We start from the raw sequence: 27934 nt of genomic DNA on the forward strand, positions 1-27934 counted from the left end.
ATCTTCATTATAGTAAATGTATTATACTTCAGTTATGATAAAAAATTAACTTTGGTAATAATTTGCTTGATAATAATATGCATAAAGGGGTATTCTGTCTAGCTTGAGCATACTGCATTTTTTTTTTTCATTATAACTAACAAATATTAAATGCTTCTAGCTTTTTTTCATTTCCATTAAGAATTTTTTTAAAAGTATTATTTAAATGAACAAATGGTAAATAAATTAACATTCTGTGGAATGAAATGTACAGTACCTTTTTGGCAATATTGCTTACTGAAAAATGAAACTTTATGTAAAGTTATGCAAAAACAATGTGGTAATAAGATAGTGCTTTTTTAAAAGAATATTGCTAATTCATTTTTGCGAGTAATGGGCAGAATTTAAAAAAAATTGTAAATAAATATGAATAATTTTTAACTGTAGTTTCCATTATTACTTAACTCAATGAAGTATTTAAAGTTTATTTTGTTTTTATGTAGGACTTGTGGAAATGAAGAAGTCTCAGTCAGACGATTCACTTGTGAAAAAGATTGATTCACCATCACTTTCAATGAATCTTTCAGATGATTCTTTTGTTGGAAAACCAGGTGATTTAGATATAGGTTTGTGCAGTGTTATATTTTCTGTGCTAGTTCAAGTGGATTCATAAGTTTCTACGTGATTTTAAAAAGCAACAACTTTTCTTATAATTATTTAGTGTATATTTTAAGGAATAGAATTCAAAATCTTTTATAATTAATTCAAGAGTAGAATCAAACTGGTGGATTTTTATTTTTATAATGAATATTTATGTATTTTGATGCTATTTAATTGCATGTGTGATCGGTGTTCTGACATTATTTTCCATGCTTGCCTACAGTTGTGGTTTTTTCTCCCCCTGTAGGGAAGGAATGCAGAAAAAATATTTCATGCTTCTGTGGTTCAAGTCAAAGCTAACCATGGAAGCATGTTCATAAAAGTGAGCACTTACCTTGCATGTAGTTATTTCTTTTGATGCATGTCTTACCGTACTAAAGAAAAAATTATTTGCTCTTTGGGCATAAATTATACAGCATTCCCTGCTGTATAATTGATCATCAATTTTCAAATTAAAATTTTACAAGATGAAATTTTTGGTCATATTGAATTGCTTAATTTTTGGCATCTAGATAAAAAAAAAAAAAAAAAGAAGGTCAACAACCTACAATAGATATTATTGAGATTAAAAATGATAATAATTTGGGGGCCATTTATGAAAACTTATGAGTAGTCTATAAATTAGAATACTTTTTTTAATGAGTGAATTTGGAGAATGATTAACCTTGTCATGACGTATTCTATATCCTCTTGGGTAGAACTGCAATACCTTTTTGTTATCATAACACATGAATTTTGTTCAGTTTTTGTTTGATGGGGTAAAAAAAGGTGAAAAAAGCTTCTTTCTTCACAGGGTTTATATATTGCAAGATGTTTATATATATATATATATATATATATATATATATATATATATATTGGGTACTATACAGAATTTAGGATAATTTTATGATTTATAAGTAAAATTTCATTCCTTAATTAATTTTTTTTAAAATTTAATAGGGCAGACACAAACTCTTCTGCATAAAGATCAGAAATTGGATGTTGAATCAGCTGCAGATTCTGCTGTAAGTGATATTTTTTCCTTTCCAATTTGTTGCATTGCTTTCTTCCTTTCTCAGCTGTATTAATTGCTTCTTAATAAACTCATGAGTTCCATAAATCTTTGAAATTAGTTTTAATTGCATGTTCCAGAATTTTGGTAAATAAAATCCATCAATAAAAATACTTCAAATGTTAAATATATAATTTTTATTATTTTGATGACTGAAAAATTGGCAAAACATTATTACAAAAAGAATGGAAATTTTTTTAAAGACAATTATGTCTATACTTATATAATATTAACATAAAGAAGAAAATGGACAATTTTGCAGTTTTGATAAATGCTTCTTTTTACTTAACAAATGTATAACTTAATTTCCTTGCTTTTTTTATTTTTAACTTTTAAGGTACCCCAGTCTATATTATCTCAAAGTTTGCCTAGTTCAGTGTCCAATACTTTAAAATTTACTTTGCGGCAGACTGGTATGCCAACAGGTTGCTTACCTGCTACTGATGGTGCTTCTGATAACCCATCTGAGGTAAATAATAACACTGGCTTTAATATTACTTTTTGACTGCATTGACTGACTAATAATTAACATGTTGCTTCATAAATGTTTTAAATTGTTTACTTCCAATTCCCATTCCCTCTCACATAGTCTCATTTTGCCATTTTAAAACATATGAAAATGTTTTTTAATTGAAAATAAAATTTTTGTATCATGTAATTGTACTAAAGTATTGTTCTGGAATATTTGAAAACTTGCTAAAAGCTATTAAATTAATTTTTTTTTCATTTGTTAAATTGCTTTAAAAATTAAATTTTTTGTGTGTTCTGCTTGGTGCTCTTTCTCTGGGAGATCTTTTTACTTTTCTGTTTTTGTTTGTGTATCATTGAAAAAGGGATACATTTTTAGGTGGGCAGTAAGGCTTGTTGTTGTTGTTTTGTTTTGTTATATCAACTTTCTGACAGGGTTGCCACTGTACCAGTAGAACCAAAGAAATCGACAAAATACAAGGAATTTAGAGATTATCTATAAAACAGGGAAAACACAGAGAAATTTAAAATTTTCTTTAAAGTCTGGGAAAGTGCTGAAAATTTTAATTTTCATAGTTTTTTTTTTAAATCTAAAAAATACTAATCTCTTTAAACAGGGCAAGAATGAAAAATTGTCTCCAAAAACAAAATAGCATTATTCGCGAATGTTAAATCACAGAAGCTTATCCCTTATCTACTCACTCCCCTTTTCTTTTACATTAATCAGTCCGATAGACTGAGAAAAAATACCAATTTTGGAATATCAGTGGAATTACTAAAATTGGAAAAAAAAAAAAATATCTTTTTCAGATTGTTTTATATTTAACTGAAGAATACTACCAAAATAAAGAAAAAGGAAATATGTTCACAAATTTTGCTGTTTTAAAAATTGTATCTAGCTTAAATCCATGTTTTTTGAAAAGCAATGCAATGCTATGTTAAAAGTGAATGGTTGATTTGCTTGAATTTCTGTAATCTAAAGCACTTTCTGAATTTACTGTCTGAATTTCTCCTGCACGTTCAGAAAGCGCAAAGATCCCATATGAGATTTTCTTTTAAAAAAAAGAAAAAAGAAAAAAAGAAGAAGAAGAAATGAATGTAAAAAACAACTATTGATTCATTTTATGCAGAAGTTCATTTATATAATTTATAATATAATGTTTTGAAGTCAGAAAAATTTTCTGAATTTTGGAACTTCATAAAAATAATTTTTAAATTTTCATATGGCAATATAGCTGTGAAAAATTGATTTAGCATTGACAAGATTTTACCTTTTGAAATTCTGAAAGAAGATTCTTTAATGTGTCCAAGAACTGTGTATAATGACACATTTTTATGAATTTGTCTTGAATGTTCAGATCTCAAAAGATTTGCTTCACTGTGAAAAATTTGTATGTGTCAGGTGTTATCTGCAAAAGTTGCAGAAATTGAAACTCAAACATTTAAATTTGCAGAAAAAATATTCTTTCCTTTGTAATGTTTTCTTGTTAAGTAATTATTAAATGATTTGTATCATTTAATAATTAGTTATAAATAGGTGTCATGATTCTACTATATAATCAGCACGTGAGTGTTGTTCGTGCATACTGCTTATACATATAGGAAAAATGGATGTTTTTTTTTCAAATTCGAAGGGCAACTCTATCTGAATACAGCTACAGGAAAAAATATCTTTTTAAAATGTGTTAAATAAATTAAGATATTGCTTTTTTGGGGGGGGGGGAGGAAATATTATAGAAATGTATAAATACTGAAAGAGTATTGTAAGTAATGCTGTGAGAAATTCTACCGCTGTTTAGAAATGAATAAATTTTGTTACATCTTGGAATTAAACTGTAACATTATGGAATATTATGAAAAATATTTCCTTTTGATAAAGTTGCATGCAGAGTTATGTATTTTTGAAGATGTTTATATTACTGTATTGTTTTACAGTTTTAAATTTTCTGTGACATTTCATTGAAACTTTAAATTAATAGTAGATGTTTCTTCTTAGTTGGCATTCAGCTCACCAACCCCTGAAATTCAGTCTAAAATCAGTGAACCTAAGCCAATGTTAATATCAGCAGAAAAGAAGCTAGAGAATAAAGACAGCCAAAATATTGAAGCTACAACTAAAGCTTCAGTTAATGAATCAAGTTTAAAAATTGTAAAGTCAGGGCTGACAAGTACTGCTAATGAAAGTCTGCTTGATAACCAGGCTAAGTCGAGTACTGCTACTGTTGGGTCTGAATCAAATTTGACTTCGGAGAGAACACAGGTACTATTTTTTCTAAAGTAAATGTGTTCTTCTGAGATTAAATTGTTTGGTTAACATGTTAAGCATGGAGCTTATTTTGCTATGTTAATGTTACTACAGAGTATTAGGTTATAGAATTTAGCCAGAAAGTAATTCACTTTTACTTGTTAATGATCTACATTTATGAACTTTTAGGGTATGGGAATATTACATTTAATAAAAAAAAATGCAAATGTAAAATCAAATGAATGTATTAGAGACTGAGCTCCAGAAATTTATAGAAAGAACTTTATTAATATGAAGGAAATTTAATCGATTATGGAGAAATCTTAATACAGAAAATATCAATAAAAAGATTGATATTGGTGCTAATAGTTATTACTGCCATATTAAAATGATCATTATTAAGTAAACATATTTGATATTGCTTGAAAAAAATAAGTTGTCAAATAAAATATAACGGAATTTGTTTTGTATTCAAAAATATTGATTAAACTATTTCACTGAATTAAACTGTTTTATTTGACTGAAATGAAAGCAGTCAAATAATCACTTAATGATTAATTAAAATAGGTCATCATTTTTTAAAGTCTGTTGCTTAACGTGTTAAATATTGGTACAAAGTCGCTTTTAATGAAGCTTATAAGCTGGGATGATCTTTAGTGAAATCTAAGGATTGTACTAATTAAAGATAACATTTTTTTGTGCTCTTTTTGTACATTGATGATGTTATTTCTTAGGAAAATGGCAATAAGACTGATCAAGGTGCAGCTGAAAAGAATTTGCAGCAGAGTTTGTTAAGAGCTGATGTTTTAGCAAACATAAAGCAGGAGATTATTGAAGATGTCCCTGTATCCACCAGCCAAGTTGAAAGCGCTGATATTAAAATTGAACCTGGGACCACTGCTAATCAGACTGATGGATCAGTGAATCAGGCAAAATCTCAAGATGCTAATGAAGGTATGACTAAGAAATATGTCCTATTTTATATGGCAGTATTTTTATTACTTTTACGAAAATTCCTAAAGATTTGTGATATTATTTGAACTTTATATTTAAAAATTAAAATAAAGTAAGTTTTTATTAACCTTCTAATATGAACTGAATTTTGAGTCATTATAGATAGAACTCAATTTACTTTTTTTTAATTATTTTTTTTTATTGAAGAGAATATGGAAAAGGAATTTGTTGAATTAATTGGTTGGAATTTGTTGGTTAATTTTTTTTTAAAAAAAGTTTAAAAGGTAATACAAGAGCATAATTTCTTAGAGAAAACAGTATCTGACAGATTTTTTTTTTTTTTAACTACATGAGATTAAATTAGTTATTTATTTTTGAGGTTTAAAGAGGTCCTTTGCCTTCTTACATGAAAAAAAATCTTTCATATGACTTCAAGGATAGAAATTAGATTAATTAGTATCTAATGAATAATGATAGCCAATGCTAAATGCTAGGATAGCGATTTAAATGTCAGCGAATAATTTATAAATTCAGTATTTATAACTTGGGTTATTTTTGTTTTCTCATACATGAACTCCACAAAGAGACAGTTGTAGTTAAATATCAACTCAATATAATATAACAAATATAAATTCAATAACTAAATATAAACTCAAGATTTTGATGAATTTCTATATTTTTCAGATCTTTTTGACTGCAAAAATCATATTTTTCTAATTGTCTGTCAATGAACATAACTAAAATAATAATAATAATAATTGAATTAGATGAATTAAATTTGGAATATGATCTTTGCATCAAATTTGTAGATTTAAATCAAATTTCGATTGAATTTCATTGAGAGAGAGTCTGTCCAAGTACAGACTAACTCTTATTATAAAACATAAAAAATGCTGGATAAATAAAATGTAGCATCTAAAGTGAAGATCTGTTCAAGTCTGAAACCAAATATGTGAATGGATTACCAACTGTTGGTTTGCACATTTGCATGTATGTAAAGGTGATAGCACATTCAATAGTTTAAATAAATTAAATTTGGTATGTAACATTGCAGCTGCAATTATAATTGTGTGTCAAGTTTTAGTTCCAATTGGAAAGAAAAAAAACCCTTTTCAATTTTTTGATACTTGTGTATTAATCATATTCCTATGATTAATTGCTAAAGATTTCTTGGTAATGAGTTGGTTAGTAAATGTTGTGTGTTAGTGGCATGCCATTAAAGCACCTGACTTCTTCGTTATGCTATGAAGCATAGAATTCCTACTGGCCAAAGTTCACAGTTTTATCTTGGAATGATAGAAACATATGCACACAAATTCCGGGGAGAGCACTCCAGAAGGTTGAATATTGAAAATCATAGCCATTGAAAAAGTGCTGCATTTTTGGTACTTAATTAGTACCACTACTTCATTACAATAGTAATGATAAAAATAAATTATAAGCTTCAGTTGAATATAATAGTTTGGACAACATTTGGAGTAGTTTAATTATTTTCTTTTATGTGTCCTTTCATTTCATGCACTTGCAGCAGCATTGAGTAATGAATCTCTGAGCAGGTATTTTAGTACCAGATTCCATTTTAATTAAAATTTCACCTTTTAATTTACTGCAAAATGTTTTATCTTATAAAGAATGCATATTTATTAATTTGATTTTCAGGCTCATCTGATGAGGAATTAGAGAACATTACAAAATCTTCTGCTGAAAAGGAGCGAGAACAAGCTGAACAAAATGTACTCTTGAAGCAGTTGTTACAAAATTGCCCCTCTGCTGATACCCCTCGTAAAAGCGACTCCTCTTTAATAGTATGTTGTATGATTTCTTTGAAAATAAACTACTTGAGGAATATCAGACTGCAATGAAAATATATGTATTAATTTTAGTCAGTGGTGGTTTTCTGACTAGGCAGTTGCCCTACTTGTTTGAAGTAGGTCCATATATATTATAGGAAATGCGGCAAAATAATTAAACCAAGCCTTTGCTTAAATAATATTATGCACAAATGTGGATGATTTGTTGATATGACTTATAATAAATAGTTAAAAATAACATATATATTCACATGGTTATTAAAAATCAATCTAAAATAAATCATTAATATGTTGATTAAATAAAAAAAAAAAATGTATTGAAATCTGAATTCCATTAATTTATTAGAAGGGGTGGGGCTTGTACTGTGAAAATCTAGGATTGTAAACTATCTAAATCCACCACTGGTTTTAGTTAATTTTTAGTTTAGATTTGATTTAGTTATATTTAACATAAAATTAATTTTAAAATATTTAATTTTTTTTATTTATAAAACAATTTTTTTAGAAATTCTTTTGAGCAGGTTTGAAAGAATTACTGCTATATCAACTGTGTTACATAAATACATAATAAACTACAAATGTGTGAAGTATTTAATATTTTCATTGAATATTCAGAGATGGATCAAATCATTTTGCTTCAACAGAATTGTTTGAGTAATAAATGAAAAATTCAGTATTTTCTTCTAAAGTAAGTTCTTGAAATAAATATGTTCTTTATAATTTTTTGTTTGTTTGTTTAATATGAATCAGTGAAATTTTTTTCTTCAGCTTGTTTACATCTGGCAGATGTGCTTAAATAAATTAGGCATGTTTAGTCAGTACTTTGAGTTAATATAATTGATCCTGTAAAGGACTTGGCTCCGAGTTTCAGATCATAAATTATTATCATAAATTGTATGAATTATATTGTTTATTTTCTTATAAATCTCTCTTTTTTTTTTAAAAAAAAATATTTTATTTTTATAATTTGCATTTTTAATTTATTATGATGTTTCAAATTTTTAAAAAATTCTCTTTTTTATTTTCTGAAAATTAATACATTCAATTCCTTTACAGGACTTGCCAAAAGGAGATGATGAGTTAAGTAGATTAGAGGTAAATTTTGATATCAATAATCTGCAAGATAAGAATTTGCTTGGAGATGCAAAATCTAAAAAACCATCATACTTAGGTAAACATTTATAAATGCATTTTAATATTGAAATTTCTAATTAAAGTTTTAGAAATTTTAAATTACTTTTGCTTACAATTATCTTTTTAGTTGGCTGAAACTAATAAATATGAAACAAGAAATAGTTTACGATTCAATAATTATTTCTTTCCAATAGATATTCGTAGAGCTCAATTAGATAAAGATCCCACACCTCCTCCTGGTGAGAAGGAAAAACCCTTGAAACGGAAAAGACCCAAAAAGAAGAAACTTGAACCACAAGGGAAGCCAGATGGAGTGGTTGTTAAGAAAAAATGTCGGCGAAGTTCTTCAAAACTTGAAGATAATTTTGATCCTTATGTTGAGACTTTAAATTATAAAATTACCAACCTACCACAACTGAGAATAATAGAGCCTAACATTCAGCCTAATTATACTGCAATCCCTGTAAGTGGTGCAGGAGATATGAATGTTAAAGGTAAATACTTTATTTTTCAATAAACCCTTAAAACTTCCCTCAAACCCTTAAAATTTGAAAAATAAGTAATATTTTTTTTAAAAAATTTGCTTTGTGATTTCAGATGGCATTATAATTGTCAGCTTATAGAAAAAAATAGGCAAAAATATAATTTGAAATTAACTTTTTATCTCAATCATTAAGCTTGAACACATTTTCTGATGATCATTGTGCTCATGAACATTACTAGTTAATGTTTTTCAGAAACCAGTCACCTCAAGGTAAGAGTTTTTCTTTTTTTGAAATTTATTTTTGTAGCTCTTTTCTAATAATTATAATGCCATATGAAATCATAAAACAACAATTTTTTTAGTCAATTCCCCCCCCCCCATTAACAAATTTAGGAAGGGGGGAGGAAAAAAAAGCACTTTTAGTTATTTTTTGAAAAATAATGCAGATATCAATCTGAAATTTTTAATAAGCATTTACTTCTGTTTCACAACTATTTCAATAGAATTATAAATATTCTCTTTAATAAAGCTTTTTAAAAAGTTATTCTTGATGTAATTAAGCTATCTTAATTTTCTGTAGCTCATTGTATGAGCCTTTTTAATATCTAGTATTTTCAATTAAAATTTTTCCTTCCAGCTTAATAGTTTTTTTATTTAAAGCTGAAAAAAGCGATATTTTGATTTTTCTCAGCCTGTTCCCATCACTCTGAATTCAGTAAGTTACTTGGATGCAAACTTAGAAATTTTGAAGGGCCAACTCAACAACTTAAATCATTAAAATACCTCTTATGGATTTTTTCCTTATTTTGATGCTTTTCATAATATTTGGACTGGATTATTTCTTTACCTTTACAATTTTGCCTACAGAAAGGGGGTGTTGATATAGGAGAGTGGTCATTCTCCAATTTATTATTTCCGTGTAGTTTGAAAGAAAGGGAAAATGGTGTGAAGCAATAAGATTACCACACAATGAAGGAATTTTCAACAGGCTGAGCTGTTAGAGAATATTATTATGCTTTAAATGCAGAATTGAAATGGTCTTTGAAGTGTGGAGACAGTTATTATTCATGTAGTTTTTGTAAGGATGCATTTATATTTTGCATTATTTCATACTTTCAGGGTGTTCTATTTAAGAATCTGGCTGATCTTGTATTTATAGTCTAATGTTTGACGAACATTCAACCAAGTGCTGAAACAAGACAAATGAATTTACATTTATGGTTTTGTAATGGGGGGGGAAGCAAGTTGAAACTAGATGCTTGAATTCAATTTTAATTGGCCACTCCACTACCAAGTATATTTTATGAAACTTTTGTGTTTTACTGAAAAATTTGATTTGAGAAAGATTTTATCTATCTTGAGATATAGTCCATCAGTAAATTGGAAATTTATTGAATGCTGCAATGGAAAAAGAATTTTCAACTTTATTAATAAGTAGATAATTGTAGCTTGTGGGGAATTCTGAACCTATTTTTATCTAATGTGTATTTTTCAAATAAAGATTTATTCAAAAGTTTGTCAGTAAAAAGATTATGCTCCAAATTTTTAGAGAATGGCTAATTTCCTTACATTTTTGGAGAACCAGATGTCTAGAAGATGCAGCTACTGTTCAGCAAGCAATCGAAATGAGGAACAATTTGGTATATGTCAAAAGAGGAAATTTATAGCTCCAATTCTAAATGTAACAAAAACCCGTTATGCCAGATTGAAGTTGTCATTGACCAAGATTTTAAACCATTTTCTAATAGGTGTTCCTACTCCATTTTTAGCATAGGACATGAAAAAAAATGGCCATTTACATCTAAATGTTTAAAAATTGCAAATAGCATATCTTTGATTTTTTTCAAATAAAGATTTGTGTGCTGGTATCAGATGAATTAATACTCAATTCTTTAGGGAGAAAATTCTAAAGTCTTATTAATCAGAAAAGCATCATACAAATTTGAAGCATGATCGACAGGATGGTAAAGTATTTTCAAAACACAAAAATACTTTTATGTGCAGAAAAATATTGGAAAAAAAAATAGACAAACAAAGAAAAGATTAGGAATGGGAACACCTTTCTGGCAAACTAAACCATTTAAACTCAAAAAGGATGAAAATTAAAGATATTATTTTTAAATTGTAGAAATAATCTGCCTACAAGCTAGTTTAAAAGACAGAAGATAGTAGATATTTTCAGTACATAACAAAATCAAATAGTTTTAGGAATTGATGCTTTAATAGTGTAATTTTTAATTGTATATTTTAAATATTTAAATTTGTTTCAGTTCATTTGTTTAAATGTAAATAAAGATTTCTTAATGCGTTTTTTCCTATTTCTTCCGTTTTCCCATTCATTCTGCCACTACCAATCAAATGATCGACAGTTTCTTATAGTACTAATTTATTATTCATACATTTTGTTTCATCCAAATTGTGAATGTATTTGTGTAGCCAGCACACTTTACTAATTTTTACAAAACTAGCATGTAGTAATTGCTATGTGTTAGTTAATGGTACAGACATTAATATTGTGATTGCAAAATTCAGTTGGAGTTGCAAATTTTAACTTATTAATTGAAGATCAGCATAGCAAATCTCTTTAGCGCTCTCCTCTTATGTATTTAGAAGTAATAAGCACGAAAGTAATCACTTATTTGAAAATTGTGATAATATTTTATTTAATTGGAAAAAAAAAATCCTTGAAAAGTCCTTGACTTTTTTTTCAGTAAGAGTGAGAAACCTATTTTTTTAGTTTATTTACACTAAATTTATTTTTTAATTATTTGTATATTTTTGCAAATACTTCGAAATTCTTGTAGCAAATTGTTTAAAATTGGTTCCAAATTGTAACAAACATCATTTTTATTGATTTATATGCATTTCAAACATGAATACTGGATTGGTTTATATTTTGGATAACATTGCCATTATTAACTTATTGCAGGTAAGTGATTGGTTTATAATAATTAATTATATTACATTTTTTAGACCATCAACTCAAAGGAAGGTATGGAAGAGCTACTATTCCAGGTCAGAGTGATATTTATAGCTGTTCTCCATACACAAAAGAAACACCAGCTTCCACAGCCATTTTGCCACCTTCTTCACCACCATACCGAGGTTTTTACAATCAAGAATTTCCTGGGATGAATAAAGGTATTTTTACCTTAATATTTTTGAGTGACCTTGTATGTTACAGCTTATTTCATTCATTTATTATTTGTAGTTTTTATTTTATAAAACAGATTATTATGGTAAAGAAAATGTAAATAAGCTATATTTTTCAAAAATATGAAATTAATTAAAATTTTTAAAAATATAATATGAAATTGTATTACTGTTTGTTGTTAAATTATAATTACTGTTTGTTATTAAATTATAAGTTTTAAAAAGTATTTATTTTCAATATTTTTTTGTGTGTTTTCTAATGCAAGAAATGATGAAAATAATTTATTCAATTTTTTTGTAATTTGTTAGTTATATTTTAAGCTGCTCAGAATATTTAATTTAATTTTTCCTTTTTATACTCCTTGTAGCAATAGAAAATAATGAGTTGTCTCTTATCATGAAGTCAAATATTGAAAAAGAATCTTGTAATGTATTCAGGTAAGCTTCCTGATTTTTCTTTCGTTATATGCAAGTTTTGTAGATCTAACAAATCCCTATATGTACTGTGGAATTAATAATTTCTTAGAAATGACGAATGCTTCCTTCCTTTTGTAATGTTCAGTTTTATATGTGTTTAAATGTATTGTAATAAAAATGTTATTTCAGGGACCCTGGTAGTCCGGATACTGTCATTTCATCATCATCTCCAGAATCATGTCTGTTAGAACCAAAAAGCAAGTTCCCTATGCTGGTATTTATTGATCATTTGTTACCTGAGAAAAAGCGAAACACTTCACCTGTTATTCCTTTAATGTACCCAATACCCATTAGATGTAAGTATTATAACAACTTTGAATTAATAGTTAACACAATATAAAGTTTTTTAATAATAATAAAAATATTTGGATGGAAATATTGAAGTACGAATTTACTAAACAGAATCATCTACCAGAAATTAGAGATTTTGAATTATGCACTATTTAGTTGTTATTAGAATATTTTGGATTTTTTTTTTTTTAGATGTAGTTGTAATAATTTGCCTACCCCTAAAGTTTTTTTTAAAAAAATATGGCTCATAGTAACATAAGAATTTAATTCATTTGGAATAATTTTCTTTTTTTTCTCTTGTAATTTTTTTTAGCATATAAAAGTAACCTGTTGCATTATATTATTTTGATATAACACATAAAATATAAAGTTTTTCTCAAAACTCAATTTTTGTGATAAATGTTTTTTTTTCAGTGAGTAAGAATGAAGATACTGTATAAATAGTTGAATGAAAGTAAAAATTAATTATACACACATATACACACAAAAGTGTAATTTATTGGAGATAAATTATATGTTTGTGTAATATTTAAATACATTTGCTTGGTATATGATTTGAATTGAAGTATTTTTACAGCTTCAATTCAAATCATATACCAAGCGAAAGTGTTTAAAGAAAACAAAAGTGTGCAAGATGGCATTAGAGTTTAAATAAAATCAAAATAATTCCTAAAATAAATTAAAATGAATAATAAATCCTGAAATGAATAGTTTAAATAATTCCTATAATTTACTAACATAACCTATTCAAATTTCATTTGTGATCATTTTAATATAGATTAGAGTAATAGTTTAACAAATGATAGAGACCTGTCCTTATTTTAGATATTTGAATTTTGAATAAGTTATATAACAATCCAGTTCGCTATATTTTTTAATTTCAAATTTCAATCTTTTCTTTAGGAGGGATTGTTTGATTTTATCTTGAGTAGCTCAATGCTCCAATCAGATGAAAAGCATTTCTTTTCGTTTTTTACCTTAACTATAAAAATTATGAAAGTTTGATTTTTAGTTAATAAAGCAACTCTTTATAAAATAATTTATTACTTTTGATTTTATTTATTATCTTAAACATCTTAACATTTTGAAGCAATGAATTCTTTTTATACACCGGAGCTTAATGAACGCCTCTGTTACAGAAACAAATTGAAATTGCTGTATATGCTATAAAGTGTTTTCTGTGAAATGATATAAAAATGTACAGATATCTTATGCATAGGATAAATATACTATAGAAACTTATTGATAATTTTCATGTAATCTCATGTAGTTCTAATACATCTATGAATGTTTTTTAATCATTCTAGTACAACCAAAATCTTGGAATGATTCAATAATGGAAATTGACGAAGAAAAGGTATTGTGGAATGTTCTTTTGCTAATATTTTCTTTCACATATTTATTTTATATATCTTTAGTACTTTTGTTTAAGGATTAAAAAAAAAAAAAAAATACTACTTTTAAATTTTTATATGAACATTAGTATCAAATTTTCCATTTAAGAAAAAATTTATGAATTTATTTTATTGCAAACTTTTGATGTTTGAGGTTATTTTTATACAGCATAATAATGCATAATTTACATACAGCATAATTTAATTAATATATTGAGTATATTTTGTATAATTAATTAATTTAATTATTAATGAATAGCTTTGTAGTTACAGTAATTACTATTAAATATTTTTAGAATCAGCTTAGTCCAGTATAGTTAGAAAAATATAGAAATGAAATGTTATTAATTCAGAGTGGAATTTATTGATTTAATAACTTATTTAGAGTTTAAGAATCAGTGATTTAATTTTAATAGTAATGCCTTGAAATTTCATTTTTTTTTATAGGACAAAGAAAATATACCTGATGATAAGCCTGAGATTGGTTTATTGAAAACCAAAATGTCTGGCATTGGAGGTTATTCAGCTCCTCTGAAAGATTCAGGAAATGTTGCTGTCACGTTGACTTTGTCATCAGCTGCTGCAGAAGATATTTGTGGTGTTTTGTCTGCCCTTGCTGACCTTTTAAAGATACCGATTCCAGCATCATATGAAATTGTGGAAAGAACAGCTACTCCTCCTAGCCAAAAATTAGGTTTATATAGAAGATGTAAGAAATCTATATTATTATTATTTTTAAAATAGCGAATAAAGTTTTATAATTAAAACATTGAATGGTGGTATTCAGTTTTTCCCTTTTCTTAAATAGTAATTTTATTTATAATTAATTTTTACTATGCTTAATTCATTTAAGCACTACAAATTAGTACAAATGATTGGAGTTGAAAGTGCTTTAATGTTTCTGTCTTCTAGATCATATGTTAAATGTTATGTGTAAAAGAATTTCAACAAAAGGGAATGATACATGATACAATTGAATGATACAATTAATGATTGAATGATACATGAATGATACAATTAGCATGATACAAAATAGAAGAGGGGGGGGGGGGAGCATTCTAAATAGATAAATATCTGCATTAATATAATTTTTAACTATTTACATTAAAAATTATTATAAAAGTATTGAAATGAAGTCACATTTTTTTCAATATATTTTTATTAATTTAAAATGTAATAATGTCAGCTTACTTTCAAGATTAATTAATACTAGTTGCTAAAATAATTTCTTATTATAATTACTATTTATAATGTTAACAATTTTAATTTATATAACATTACATTTATGGAATAACTGAATATTGCTCATATAGTTACTGAAATAAAGTTTTTGTGATATTATGATATTTCTTTATAAATTATTGATTTTCCTTTTTCAAAATTAACATTAAAAATGAGTAGTATTATCTCTTTCATTACAGAAGTATTAATAAAAAGATAATGAGGATACTTAATGATGTAATTAACCTTAAAAGTTAATTGGGCTAAATTATAACCTTTCTGTTGTTAATATTTAATAAATAATGTGTTTATTTAATTAATCTTGTGTTTTGCAGTTTATTTTCCTTATAAATGCATATGTGCATTTAATCAGTAGGAATGCAAGATTCAAGATTTTGCATGCAAAGTCGTATCTTGAGTGATTCCTATAATGAGCAAAACAAAATGTAAAGAAAAAATTGCTCTCTTAATGCACAGTGTTTTACAGAATGAGTGACTAGGAGATGTCATGTGTAAGACTAGACTGTATCTTGAATATCAGTTAATATTGAGTGCTTCTTTATAATCATTATTTCTGAATGAAAGAAGCTTTTGCTTGGATAGTATTATTGAATGGGACTTTGAGGGGTTTGAGTAAGCCCTGTGAAGTCTTATTGATGGAATTGTGTCACTGGCTAAGATTAAGGTGCTAGAAGTGAATAACAGAAGCTACATTTTGTACCACATAAAAAGGCTGCAAAGGAGATTCAATCAGGAGAGGAAAAGATAATAACCTCAGTAGAGTAGTAACCTTGAAATAAAGGATATGCTGAAATCATGCAAAATTATTGTATCATATGTTGAGAAGCATTCCCCTAATAAGACAGTAGCTATGCATTCTATAAATTAGTTTTAATGATGATGTTATATTCCATTTTGCCAAATTTTGAAGTGTATCCAAAGATTTTAAACAACTTTCTTGCTAAAAATTGTGCACTAGGAATGAAAATTTACATTATGATAAATTTGTTTGAGTATTTTTTCAGAATGGAATGCATTGTCTCATTTTACATAGATTTCCATGGAAAAATTGTTTAGCATTATAAATAAAAATCAAAAACAAATTGTGAGATTCTGCTGTATTTAATTTTGATTCAACAATTTGGTTGTCTGTTTCTGAAAGAATATTTTATTCTATCAGTTTTCATTAAAAAAAAAAAAAAAGAAAGAAAGAAAGAAGGAATGTTTTTAAGAGATTTTCCATATTTTATTGAAAATGAAATCGTATTACAATAGGGAATTTGTTACCAATATTGCCTTGCTTTGAATATAACAACCGTTTTCTTTTCCAGCTAAGAATTCTGATGTCAGTATTCATTCCCTTCTTAATGGAAAGCCTCGCTTCTGCAGACATTGTGATATAGTTGTTTTAAGTGCTGGTATTCGTAAGAAAATTGCTGATTTACCTTACATGTCCAAAGAGGAACAAGTAAGTCTTGTTTAAAAAATTATTCTTAAATTTCAAACCTTTTATTTCTGTATGAATGAAAAAAATATTAAAGTTTTTGACAATTTGTGTAATATTATGGTTAAATACAAAAATTATTTGCTTTAATCAGTGACTTAAATAAAAGGAATGTTTGATAAAAATACAATAGGAAAACTTCAACATTTGTTGATAATATATATATATATATTTTAAATTTTAGGATGAAGATGAGGTTATATTTTGCAGTACAAATTGTTATATGCAATTTGCTTTGACTCACAGATCAACTGCTGTTATGGAAGAAAAAGTAAATATATTGACTTTCTGCTTTGTAATAATTTATTTCATGTTTCTTTTTTCTTTCTTTCTGATGTGGCAGGGAAAAGTAAAAAATATGTAATCCAGTTCAAAATGGTGCTTGTATACTTTCAAAATGATTGCTAATCTATTCCTAAATTTCTAAGCTTGCTTTGAGACTTCCATTGATTCTTGATTTTCTTTTCTTTCTTTTATTTTTTAACATGTTTTTCAGTATACAGCAACAAGTTATAGAAATTTGTCTGTTGCCCATACACTAATTTAAATTTATAGTTACCCTTTTTCAAATTTTGCAGAAACTTACTTTAAAAAAACCTGTTGGATAATAAACTTAACGTCTAGTGTCCAATAATAGTAAATGACACATTTCCTTAAAAAAAATTTGAGAACTTCAAATGTTTTAAATAAAAAAATTATTGGTTATAAAATTTATTGCCAGTTATTTTAAAACTATACTGGTTTAAAATTGATTCCGCCTGGCAAAAATGGTTGATATAAGACAAGGAAAGTATGTATTATATATTGTAGAATTTACTGATCATAATTTTTGTTAATATTTTGTATCTGGGGGCACGGCAGTGCCCCCCCGCCAAGTCGAGCAAATACAAGCGGCACGGCCGTACTATCCTTTTCTCGAAGCAGTTCAGGCCATTTTCGACCCCTTATAACTTCGTTGTGGATAAAACTAGAAGCCTGAATTTTCAGTAACCAAGCAGGCATTATATAAACACAGTATATTTCAAATTTCATTAAATTTGAACCAGTAGTTTAAGAATTATAACTAGTTAAAATTTGTGAATTTTGTCACTGACTGACTTTGATGACTGACCGATCATCAAAACTCTAAGGCACTTCTAGCAGACATAGAAGCTTCAAAGTTAGAATACAATTAGAGTTTAGTGTATAAATCAAGGGAAAACTAAAATATTCGTGTAATAATGGACAGATCAATAAATTTCTCGAAGTTTCGAGCATTATCCATTTTGTCGGCAAATTCGTCGCCAAGTTTGTCACCAAACTCTGGTATCACTGGCTCGGCATCCGGTAGCATCCAATACAGATTACTATAAAATGGTCTTTCGTATGATGACATTATTCTCGCTGGGAAAAATTAATTAAATCACAAAATTACAGGTTTGTAACAATATCTAATTTGAAATATGTCAATTTGAAGCTGTGGAAGCTGCAAACGCAATGGGTGAATTTCAGAGAATCAATCTGGTAGAAGAAGAGAAAACTGATCTTCAAAGTATGATCGCAAGACTTAATTTCGATCAAAAAAGAGTCTTCGATAAAAAAAGAGTCTTCGATATGATCACAAATAAAATGGACACAACTGATAATAACGCTGACATTTTACGCTGTTTTGTGAGTGGAACTGGTGGTAATAGAATGAGCTTTTTAATAAAAACTCTGAAAATTTGGGTTAAGATGTATTTAAACAAAAAAAGTGGCAGTTTAGTGCTCCAACAGGAATAGCTGACTATACATAGAATAGATTGACTATACATGGACTATTGAAGCTGCCTGTAGAACACAAGCAACACCGAAGTACAAAGCACTTTCTGATGAAGTGCTCCAAGTTCTGAGATCAGATTTGAAAGAAGTAGTGTTGTTTATCATAGACGAAGTGTTGATGATATCCAATGTTACTTTAACATATATCATATATTCATTTACGCTTATCTGAAATATTCGACACGAGATGATCAGAATGGGTAGTTTGGAAAAAAACATCTTGTAGTTTTCGGAGATCTCTTACAGCGTCCGCCGGTAAGAGAAAAGTCACCTTTTGAAAAACTATCAACTGCTGAAACTAACAAGTTGTTAGGTTCCCTCAGTGTACCGAATCTGTGGACTGAACTGTTCATATATGATGAACTTACAATTAACATGCGACAGTTCAATGATTTTGACTCTGTTGAAATGCTAAATAGAATAAGATTAGGTGTGACTACACAAAAAGACTGCGATTTACTCTCGACTAGATTAATAACTCTCAAATCCAATTCAAATGAAAACAGATTAATTGGAATAATTGAACACCTTTCGAAACTTCCTGATGATACCGTTTGCTTATTATCTACAAAAAGCATGTGTCAACAATTAAATACTGCAATGCTTAAATCTCTTCCACATCCCAAAATAAAACTTACAGCTGTAGATAGCATAAATTTCCCCAGTTACCTAACAAAAAGAGCTCATGAATGCATATAAAATATGAAGGCGATGCTTCTATGACTGCAGGCCTAGAAGAGAATATAATTATAAAAATAGGAGAAAAAGTCATGTTAAGGCAAAATATTGACGTGAGTCTTGGTTTAGTTAATGTTTCTATCGGTATAGTGCAAAGAGTAAAGGTATATCCGGAAAATACAAAAAATTATTAAGAAAATATACATTACATTTAATAAAGAACATGTTTACGAGCTTAGTCCGGTCAAAACTAAATTTGAAATTATTAATAGAGCTTATGTTCATCGCGAACCGTTCCCCATATGTATAGCCTATGCTATAACTATACACAAAAGTGAGGGTCTAAGTCTAAATAATGCACTGATGGATATCGGTTCTGCAGTGTTCACATTCGGGCAAGCTTATGTGGCACTTCCGAGAGTTACTAATAATAATAATCTAATAAATGTCGACTTTGGAAGTATTAAAGTGCAGGAATCCTCAATTTGTGAATACGACAGATTAAGAAGCATTTATCGTCCAGACTTGTCAAAAATTATAACATCAAAGCTTACTAGAAAAACCCATAGATACAGAGACTGGGCTTTGAAAAAAACTGTAGCTGAATCTCAAGAAGTAGTACCGGAAAAGAAAAAGGGGAAGACTACATACAAAAATAAGAACAGGACTATCTACAAGAAGAAATGAGATGCCATCAAAAACATAACGTCAAAAAAAACCAAGTCTCGCAACTCAGTTCTTCTATCGCAAAAAGTTGTGAGATCCATGTAATACCAAGTCGGTCCATTTATTCAGTCCCTACTTAAGGGTCTTTCTGTCTTAAGTTATTACGTAATTAGCTAACCTAACAACATCTTATAGTGACCATATCAATATTAAAAATGTTTTATGGTTTAAATAAATAGATTGACTTGGCAATCGCACTAAACAATCTAATTTAATATAATATGTTAATGTAATCTAATTTAATGTAAAGATACATTGTGTTTTCATGCGATGGCCAAGTCAATCTATTTATTTAAACCATAAAAGATTTTTAATATTGATATGGTCACTATAAGATGTTGTTAGGTTAGCTAATTACGTAATAACTTAAGACAGAAGGACCCTTAAGTAGGGACTGAATAAATGGACCGACTTGGTATTACATGGATCTCACAACTTTTTACGATAGAAGAACTGAGTTGCGAGACTTGGGTTTTTTTTACAAGTTATGTTTTTGATGGCATCTTACTTTTAACAGTTTTTTTTTTTTTTTTTTTTTTTTTAGATTTTTATGCTTATAATGCTATTTCAAATGTTTGAGATTTTTTGCTTGCTTTTTAGGGTGCTGCAGCTGTTGTTGATCACATTGGAGATGCACTGTATGATAAAACTATTATGAATACTGATGACTCTTTGGGTGGTTTTATGGCAGATGATAAAGACTTGTTAAAGGGTATAGCTGAAGATATTAAACCTGAGACTCTTGATCTGTTAAAACTTGAATCTATGGACATTGATGAAAATGAGAGCAATGATTTAAGAATAGATTTAGATGCCAAGAATAACAACAATAATTCTTCCATGAATCCAGAATTTAGCATGGATCTCACAGAAAAAATGGAAGTCTGTGAAGAAATGGTAATAATTTAAAACTACTGTTTTGAAATAAAGTTTGAATCTATATTCTGTTTGTTCTTCAACAGTTTTATCCCAAATCATTTTCAAAATTCTGTTGGAGTATTATTTTTATTTCTTACTTATCCTATGACATTTTCTTTAATATTTTATTTCTTACTTAACCTGCATACTGTAATTAATTTTTTTTTCTGTTATGTTTCCTAGTAAGAAATACTCAGATATTTGAAATAATTTAGTGAAGTAATAACAAATCAGCTAAAAAAGATGTTTGATTTTTATTATAATTATAATATTAATTTTTTAATATATATATATATATATATATATATATATATATATATATATATATATATATATATAAATTTATTTGTAGATGATAGAATAAAGGTAAATTGTACAAATAAGCAATAATTAAATTGCTTTTTAATGTTTCTTATGTCTGAAATAAATATTATTTACAAATTTAATTCACTTGAACATTTTTTGTAAAGTTTTTATTTTATATGTATTTTTTAATTATTATATACATACTGTAAATTATTAATAAAAACAAAAATGAACTCCAGAACTTATCATTAGTTTATTCATTTGATTCTTTTCAAATTTGAAGTAAAATTATGTAAATTTTTGAGTAATTTAATCTTTTGTGTTGAAAAGACATGGGAAATTAAAGCATTTTGTAGCTGATGAAATTTAATAAGAAACAAAACCTTTCACTGCTAAAAAGCATTTTGATTACAGCAAGAAACAGCTTTCAAAAAATGGAGAAGCATCAAATATAAATATTGGTATCCTGGTGCTGAAAATAATATTAGATCTAAACGGAAAGATGAATCATCAGAGAAGGTAAGATTTCTTTCTTAGTTTCATTTTAAATTATTTTCTGATTTTCCATTCTATGATTCTTTAGATTTTATTGTTTTTTTTAAAAAGAATTTTAAAGATTTAATCAAAATAGTCTTAAATTAATAATTATAATACAACGAAGAAATAGAAATTCAAAACAAGTGTTGAGTAGTAAATAATTTCATAAAATTAAATATGTATGTATGTAAATGTTTAAGATTTGAAAAAAAAATATATATATGCTTTTCAAACAGAAATAAAGTAGCAAAAGCTCTTTTATACCTATTTATGACTATCTTAGTCTTTTTTTTTTTTTTTAAAGAACTCACTTTTATGTTTCTTGAAAAGTTAATTAAGCAACTATACAATTTTTATTCATTTCGAAGCTCTGAATGTTATTTTTTGGTTTTATTAAAATTTGAGTAATTATTTTTTAAAAGTTAAGAATTAATGCTATTGTAATAATAAAATTAAAAGACTAAATTAGGGCTATTGTAAGTTACAACTCATTTAACAGTGCATGAAATTTAGTTAAACTGCTTATTAATGCAATACATTTTTTGTGTATTATATGGTTATCGAAAGAATTCATGGAAATAAGGATCTTGCATTTTCAATGCAATGTTTTATTACACTAATTAATTACTGTTAAAGATATAAATTAAATTATATTTGAAATAAAAATCTGCTAATTTTAAAAATACTCAAATGATATTGAGAGCATTTAATTGGTTGTAATGGTTTGTTCATCTTTTAGATTTCTTCTGCATTGTTAACTTAAATTGTCTTAGTGTTAAATGTTTGTGTTCAAATTAGAGATTTTTTAATGAAATGTTGCTGTATACAATACTTTATAATAATTTTATCACACAGAAAATATATAATTTTTTTTCACTATTTGATATTTGAATAATTAATATGTTTATAGCCTGCTCGACCTTTCTACCATACTATTAAGCCTTCTCAGATGCCAAAGGATGAAAGAAAGTGTATCTTGTGTCATGGGGTTGGTGATGGAGAAACAAATGGGGCAGCAAGGTAGGCAGAAATATCCAATTGAAATACAGCTATAAAGAACCATTCATGATTATAATGTTCTTTTTTTTTCTTATTATTTTTGATTCATTGAGAATTATTTGTTTTTAATCAATTATTAATTTTGTTCAGAATCATTATTAATTTTTTTTATTGTACTTCTCATACTGTTGTAAATTTGTTAAAATTGTAAGATGAAAATAAATAAATAAAAATTAAAAAATGACATTTTCACAATTTTTTTTACCTTTTATTTACTAACACTAAAAAAAGTATATATATATTTCTATTTTGTGAAATGATTCACAACAAAAAGTTATAAAAAGAACTGTTTCAGACTAATTTTTAAAAGAAACTGAAATGATTTTATGATTGTGGTTAAATAGTGATTTCGTTCTCTTGGGATTTGGCAAATGTTTTTTGCTGTTTTTATTTGTGTGGCTAATATTTTGTACTCGTTAATTTAAAAAATAATTATTTGGTTATCATTTTCTATGGTGAGGCATGGATAAATAAAGATTTTAAGCCGGGTTAATTGAACAGATTGCAGTATTTGAAACAGTATTATTGTTTGGGAGAAAGTGCCTTTTCAAAAACTTTCATTGTTAAAAAAAAAAAAAAAAAAAAAAAGTTCTGATTTTATTGAAAAGAAATAAAAGAATAAAATTTACGAAATGTCGTATCTCTTTTTCTTTCACATGTAATAGTCTTAATTTTGATGTAAGCAAATCCCTATTATGTGATTTTATGAACATAAAATTATTATTATGAAAATCCCTATTCAGTGATTTTATGAACATAATAATTTTACAATAAACAATTAAACATAAACATGACTCACTTTTATAACTTAAATTCTGATACATATGGATTTCTTTTCAATGTGTGTGTTAAATTCATTTTCATTCTTATATTTGATTGATTAAAGATTTTTTTTAATTAACTAGTATTTGCAGGTTATATTATAATTTTTTTCCTATTATAATTACTGTTATTTTCTATTCCCTCCCCTTCAGAGTTGCTGTATTAGAATTAATCAATTAATTTTTAAAAAGAAAATGCATTGAATTATTTGAAAATTGTAAATTTATTTAATGAAACATTTTCCACAATTCATTTTTTTTTAAAAAAAATCCTTTGACTAGAAACACTGATTAAAACTTTATTTTTATTTGAAAAAAAAAAAAAGCACTAAATATTGCGTTGCTTATAAATAAGGTTTTATTTTCATTATTCATATTTCACTCTCATGTTGACATTTTTAGATTGCTGAATGTTGATGTCAACAAATGGGTTCATCTGAATTGTGCATTATGGTCAGCAGAAGTCTATGAAACTGTGAATGGAGCTTTGATGAATGTTGAAACAGCCATTAAGAGGTCAAAGCACTTAAATTGTTGTTTATGTCACAAGCAGGGGGCTTCAGTTCGATGCTTCAAAACAAGATGTCCCAGTGTCTATCATTTCCCTTGTGCCAGAAAAGAGCAGTGCTCATTTTTCAAAGATAAGGTTGGTGTATATTTTTTTTTTATTTGACTGCTCTTTTATTTATCATAACCTCTTTCCAGCATCACACATACACACAAGTTACACATTTCTCTATACTATGAAATTATATTTGTTTAATAGGCACTTATTATTATTATTATTATTATTTTTTTGACATTCAGATGATTTGGAATGCCTGACTTTCTTTACCTAAACTTTTGATATGATTATCTCTTCACTTAAAGGTTTATGATGTTTTAAATATTATAGATGCTACTATTTTTTTTATTAGGAATAAAATAAAATAAAATTTTAAAAAATTCTATCTATCATTATTGAAATTTTAAATTGCCAAATATGTTGCTTATTGTAGAACATATAGTTTATTTTGCAGTCATGTTGGTTATGTCATGTGAATGCATTTCAAATAGTGTTGCAGAGATACAAGTAATCATGGAGCACAATTTAATAATAAGTTAGATTTATTAGATTCAAATAACTATAACATGAATCTTATCTGAAACTTTTAGGATTCAGAATTTAAAGAGCTCATTTATAAAATGAAGGAGTTTTTTTAATAAATATGTAGAATTTTAAAGTTGAAGAATTTTTTGTTATATGAATATCTAATTGTTTAGATGAAAGATTAGTCTACTAAAGCTGAAATTGAACCTCAGATTTTTACCAACTGAGTAATGGAGACCATTGGTGATATATTTCTTCATGTGACAGTGTTATAAACTTCTTTTTTGAAAAGCAGAAGACACTAATTTCAATTAATTTTTTTTCTCCCAACTATTTTTAGACTGTTCTGTGTCCTCAACATGCTCATCGTGGTAATAGCGAAAACAAACTAGATTCAGTTGCTGTCCTCAGACGAGTTTATATTAATAGAGAAGAACATAAACAAGTTGCAAGGTATGTGTTAATTGACTGAAAAAAGACAATCCAAAAGTAGATTAATGGTGAATAAAGCATTTTAAAAGCAGTATGTTTGTTACAAATAGTAAAATTTGTTAACTTGCCATCGACGATGCTCATCTTGTTCATTAGGAAAACTGATTGTATTTAATTTCAGTTGGATTTCTTATGCATAACTTCAAAGTCCATAATTTTGTCAGCAAACTATTTTTAAACATCAAATTTTCATGTTCTGTGTTCATTATGTACATGAACTTTTCTAATGGAAACCAGTCCCATAATATCTAGTGTTATTAATAATATAATTGACTGGTTCACCTATCTTCTAGTTTTTGTATATTGTCACTTTCCTTTTTTTTAAAATTTAAATTATACAAATATTAAACAGTATCCTTATTCAGCTTTTAACAATGGAAGAAAATCATACAATTATTTGATGAAAGAAGGAAAACACTTTGAATTTTAAGGTAATAGAGTAAACAATCTATTGTTGAAAAATTGCTAAAATTAAATAAGTAGTAGCAAGAATATTTAATTGCTATGATAAAAAAAAATTTAATGTGATATGAAATTATTTTTGTGCTATCATTTTTTTGGAATTTATAGTGGGAAAACTTCAAAATTTCAGTTTATTCTTACTTAATTAAAATTCTGGTTAAAATTTCAAAAGAATTATTTCAAGATATATATTCCATCCTTCAAAGTATATATGTGCCAAGATTAATATCTGGCATATAGAATGCCAACACACATGTGCTGTCACACACGTTCATCTTTATTATTAACTTGTTGCCTTTGGCGACCAGCCAGTTCGCCAATCTTAATGTTCGTTAAAATTTTAATAATTAAATATTTTAAAACTTCAAATTTTGATAGTCATATAATTTATTCACTCATAATATTATAAAGGCCTTCTGTCATAACGTAATATGTATCTTTCTAATTTTCTGTTAGCTCACATAGAATTTATACTTTAAATTAAAGTGAAAAGGTTTAATCTGCAATAATAAGGATATTTTTTATTACTGAAACAAAGTTTTTTTTTTTTTTTTTTTTTTTTTTTTTTGTAATATGATTACTGAAAACAGAGTCACTGATCGTTTAAACTTTATGGGCACTAAAGAATATCTTTCTTAATTTATGTAATATTTCAAGAATTTGTCAACAAAATTTTCTCAGATTCATCATGACCAGAGCGATTAATTAACAATGTTTAATTTTAAATGCATCAAACACTAAGAAAATAAATCGAATCGTTTAAAATAATCGGTTGAAAACAGGTTTAAAAAAAAACTACTTAAAAAACGATGTACTTAAAACTATAAACATATACAAAAAAATATATAACTAACGTAAACTAACATAAAAGCAATTTAATTACAAAAGCATGCAACTAATCAAAAAATAATTTAAATCCAGTCTGCATCTTTGTTAATAATTGTCAACAATCAGAACACAATGCGCATCCGTGAATTTTCAACGCCAGTTACGGTAACGAAAATGCATTAATTTTTCTATGCCAGTTGGGGTAACGCTATGCAGATTAGTAATTTTTAATTTCTTTTATTCTGTTTTATTTTAATTCAAAAGTACTTCAGAATGAATCTGAAAGATCGATTATTTCACAATGTTTAATTTTAAATACATCAAACACTAAGAAAATAAACAGAATCCTTTGAAATAATCGGCCAAAAAATCTTAAGCCTCATTAGAGTGGGGGGGGGGGGAAAACCCTGAAGCCTTACTCATTTGGTGGCAGGGAAAATTAAAGGATTTTTTTGGCGGGAAAGTTAGTTTTTAATTAATAATTAAAATTCTAATTAAAAATTCAAAAAAAGGGACCCCAGGTGCACATTCCTGACCTCCAAGGTATACATGTACCAAATTTGGTAGCTGTATGTTAAACGGTCTGGCCTGTAGAGCGCCAACACACACACACACATTGAGCTTTTTATAAGTATAGATTGAGATTTAATTCCAACTCTGGATTTTTACATATTTTATTAATGTTATGCAAGATTATAAACCTTGTTCTAAATGTTTTCATTTTATAAAATAGAAGAGGCAATTCAGTATTGACATTGTGTCAATTATTTCTAAGTTATTGATGCTCATGTATTTAATTTTTATGGAATTTATCTCATTATATTAAAAAAATGCTTTCTTGAAAAAACTTTTCACATAGTTTGTATAGCAAAACTTTTTAATCTTTTCCTTAAAATATTTTTTTTTTAAATTTTATTATGCATAGATGAGTTTAATGAGTAAAATTTGATTTGTGATTTTGCTATAAAATTTCAGACCATTTTGAAGCAATGGATTTTCCATAAATAATCAAATGCCATGTATAATTTTGTCAATTATTTCTCAACAAATGGCTTATTACATGAATGTCATAGGTTACAATCTTATTTTAATTTTTTAAAATTTTAAAACTAGTTTTGAGATTTTATTTAATTTTGTTTTTAACTTTTATGTTAACATATACCATCAAGAAAATCAATTTTTAATCCATTTTTTATATGCAATATTTGTGAATTAAATTCATATGCTTTTGTGTAAGATGAATTGCTATCAGTGTGCATCATTATAATTGTATATTATTTATTTAAATCACTTTGTAAATATACAGCTTTGGAAGTTGTATGGAACATGTTTAGAAATGATGTAATCTCCATTTAAAACATATATACTTGTTTTGATTTTATGTGTTG

General features: G+C 26.9%; 1 protein-coding gene across 8 annotated transcripts in view; it reads left to right on the forward strand.

Annotated features, from left to right (window-relative positions):
* The window catches only part of LOC129989283 (histone-lysine N-methyltransferase 2C-like), a 91812-nt gene that overhangs the window by 54878 nt on the left and 9000 nt on the right, over window positions 1–27934 (forward strand). For 3 of the 8 annotated variants that reach the window (XM_056097705.1, XM_056097708.1, XM_056097706.1), the window contains 20 exons: window positions 483–605; window positions 1582–1646; window positions 2031–2162; window positions 4158–4421; window positions 5141–5360; window positions 7020–7165; window positions 8228–8342; window positions 8500–8799; window positions 11763–11930; window positions 12311–12380; window positions 12549–12715; window positions 14018–14067; window positions 14552–14813; window positions 16657–16793; window positions 17014–17100; window positions 20634–20930; window positions 21672–21776; window positions 22705–22814; window positions 24077–24320; window positions 25105–25217. In XM_056097705.1, the coding sequence (XP_055953680.1) occupies window positions 483–605; window positions 1582–1646; window positions 2031–2162; window positions 4158–4421; window positions 5141–5360; window positions 7020–7165; window positions 8228–8342; window positions 8500–8799; window positions 11763–11930; window positions 12311–12380; window positions 12549–12715; window positions 14018–14067; window positions 14552–14813; window positions 16657–16793; window positions 17014–17100; window positions 20634–20930; window positions 21672–21776; window positions 22705–22814; window positions 24077–24320; window positions 25105–25217 (3175 nt within the window). The remainder of the gene's footprint in view (window positions 1–482; window positions 606–1581; window positions 1647–2030; window positions 2163–4157; window positions 4422–5140; window positions 5361–7019; window positions 7166–8227; window positions 8343–8499; window positions 8800–11762; window positions 11931–12310; window positions 12381–12548; window positions 12716–14017; window positions 14068–14551; window positions 14814–16656; window positions 16794–17013; window positions 17101–20633; window positions 20931–21671; window positions 21777–22704; window positions 22815–24076; window positions 24321–25104; window positions 25218–27934) is intronic. The other 5 variants (XM_056097707.1, XM_056097709.1, XM_056097710.1 and 2 more) reach the window with 5 other exon arrangements.

The sequence above is a fragment of the Argiope bruennichi genome, chromosome 10 (genome assembly GCF_947563725.1).
Source record: "Argiope bruennichi chromosome 10, qqArgBrue1.1, whole genome shotgun sequence".
Classification (NCBI taxonomy): domain Eukaryota; kingdom Metazoa; phylum Arthropoda; class Arachnida; order Araneae; family Araneidae; genus Argiope; species Argiope bruennichi.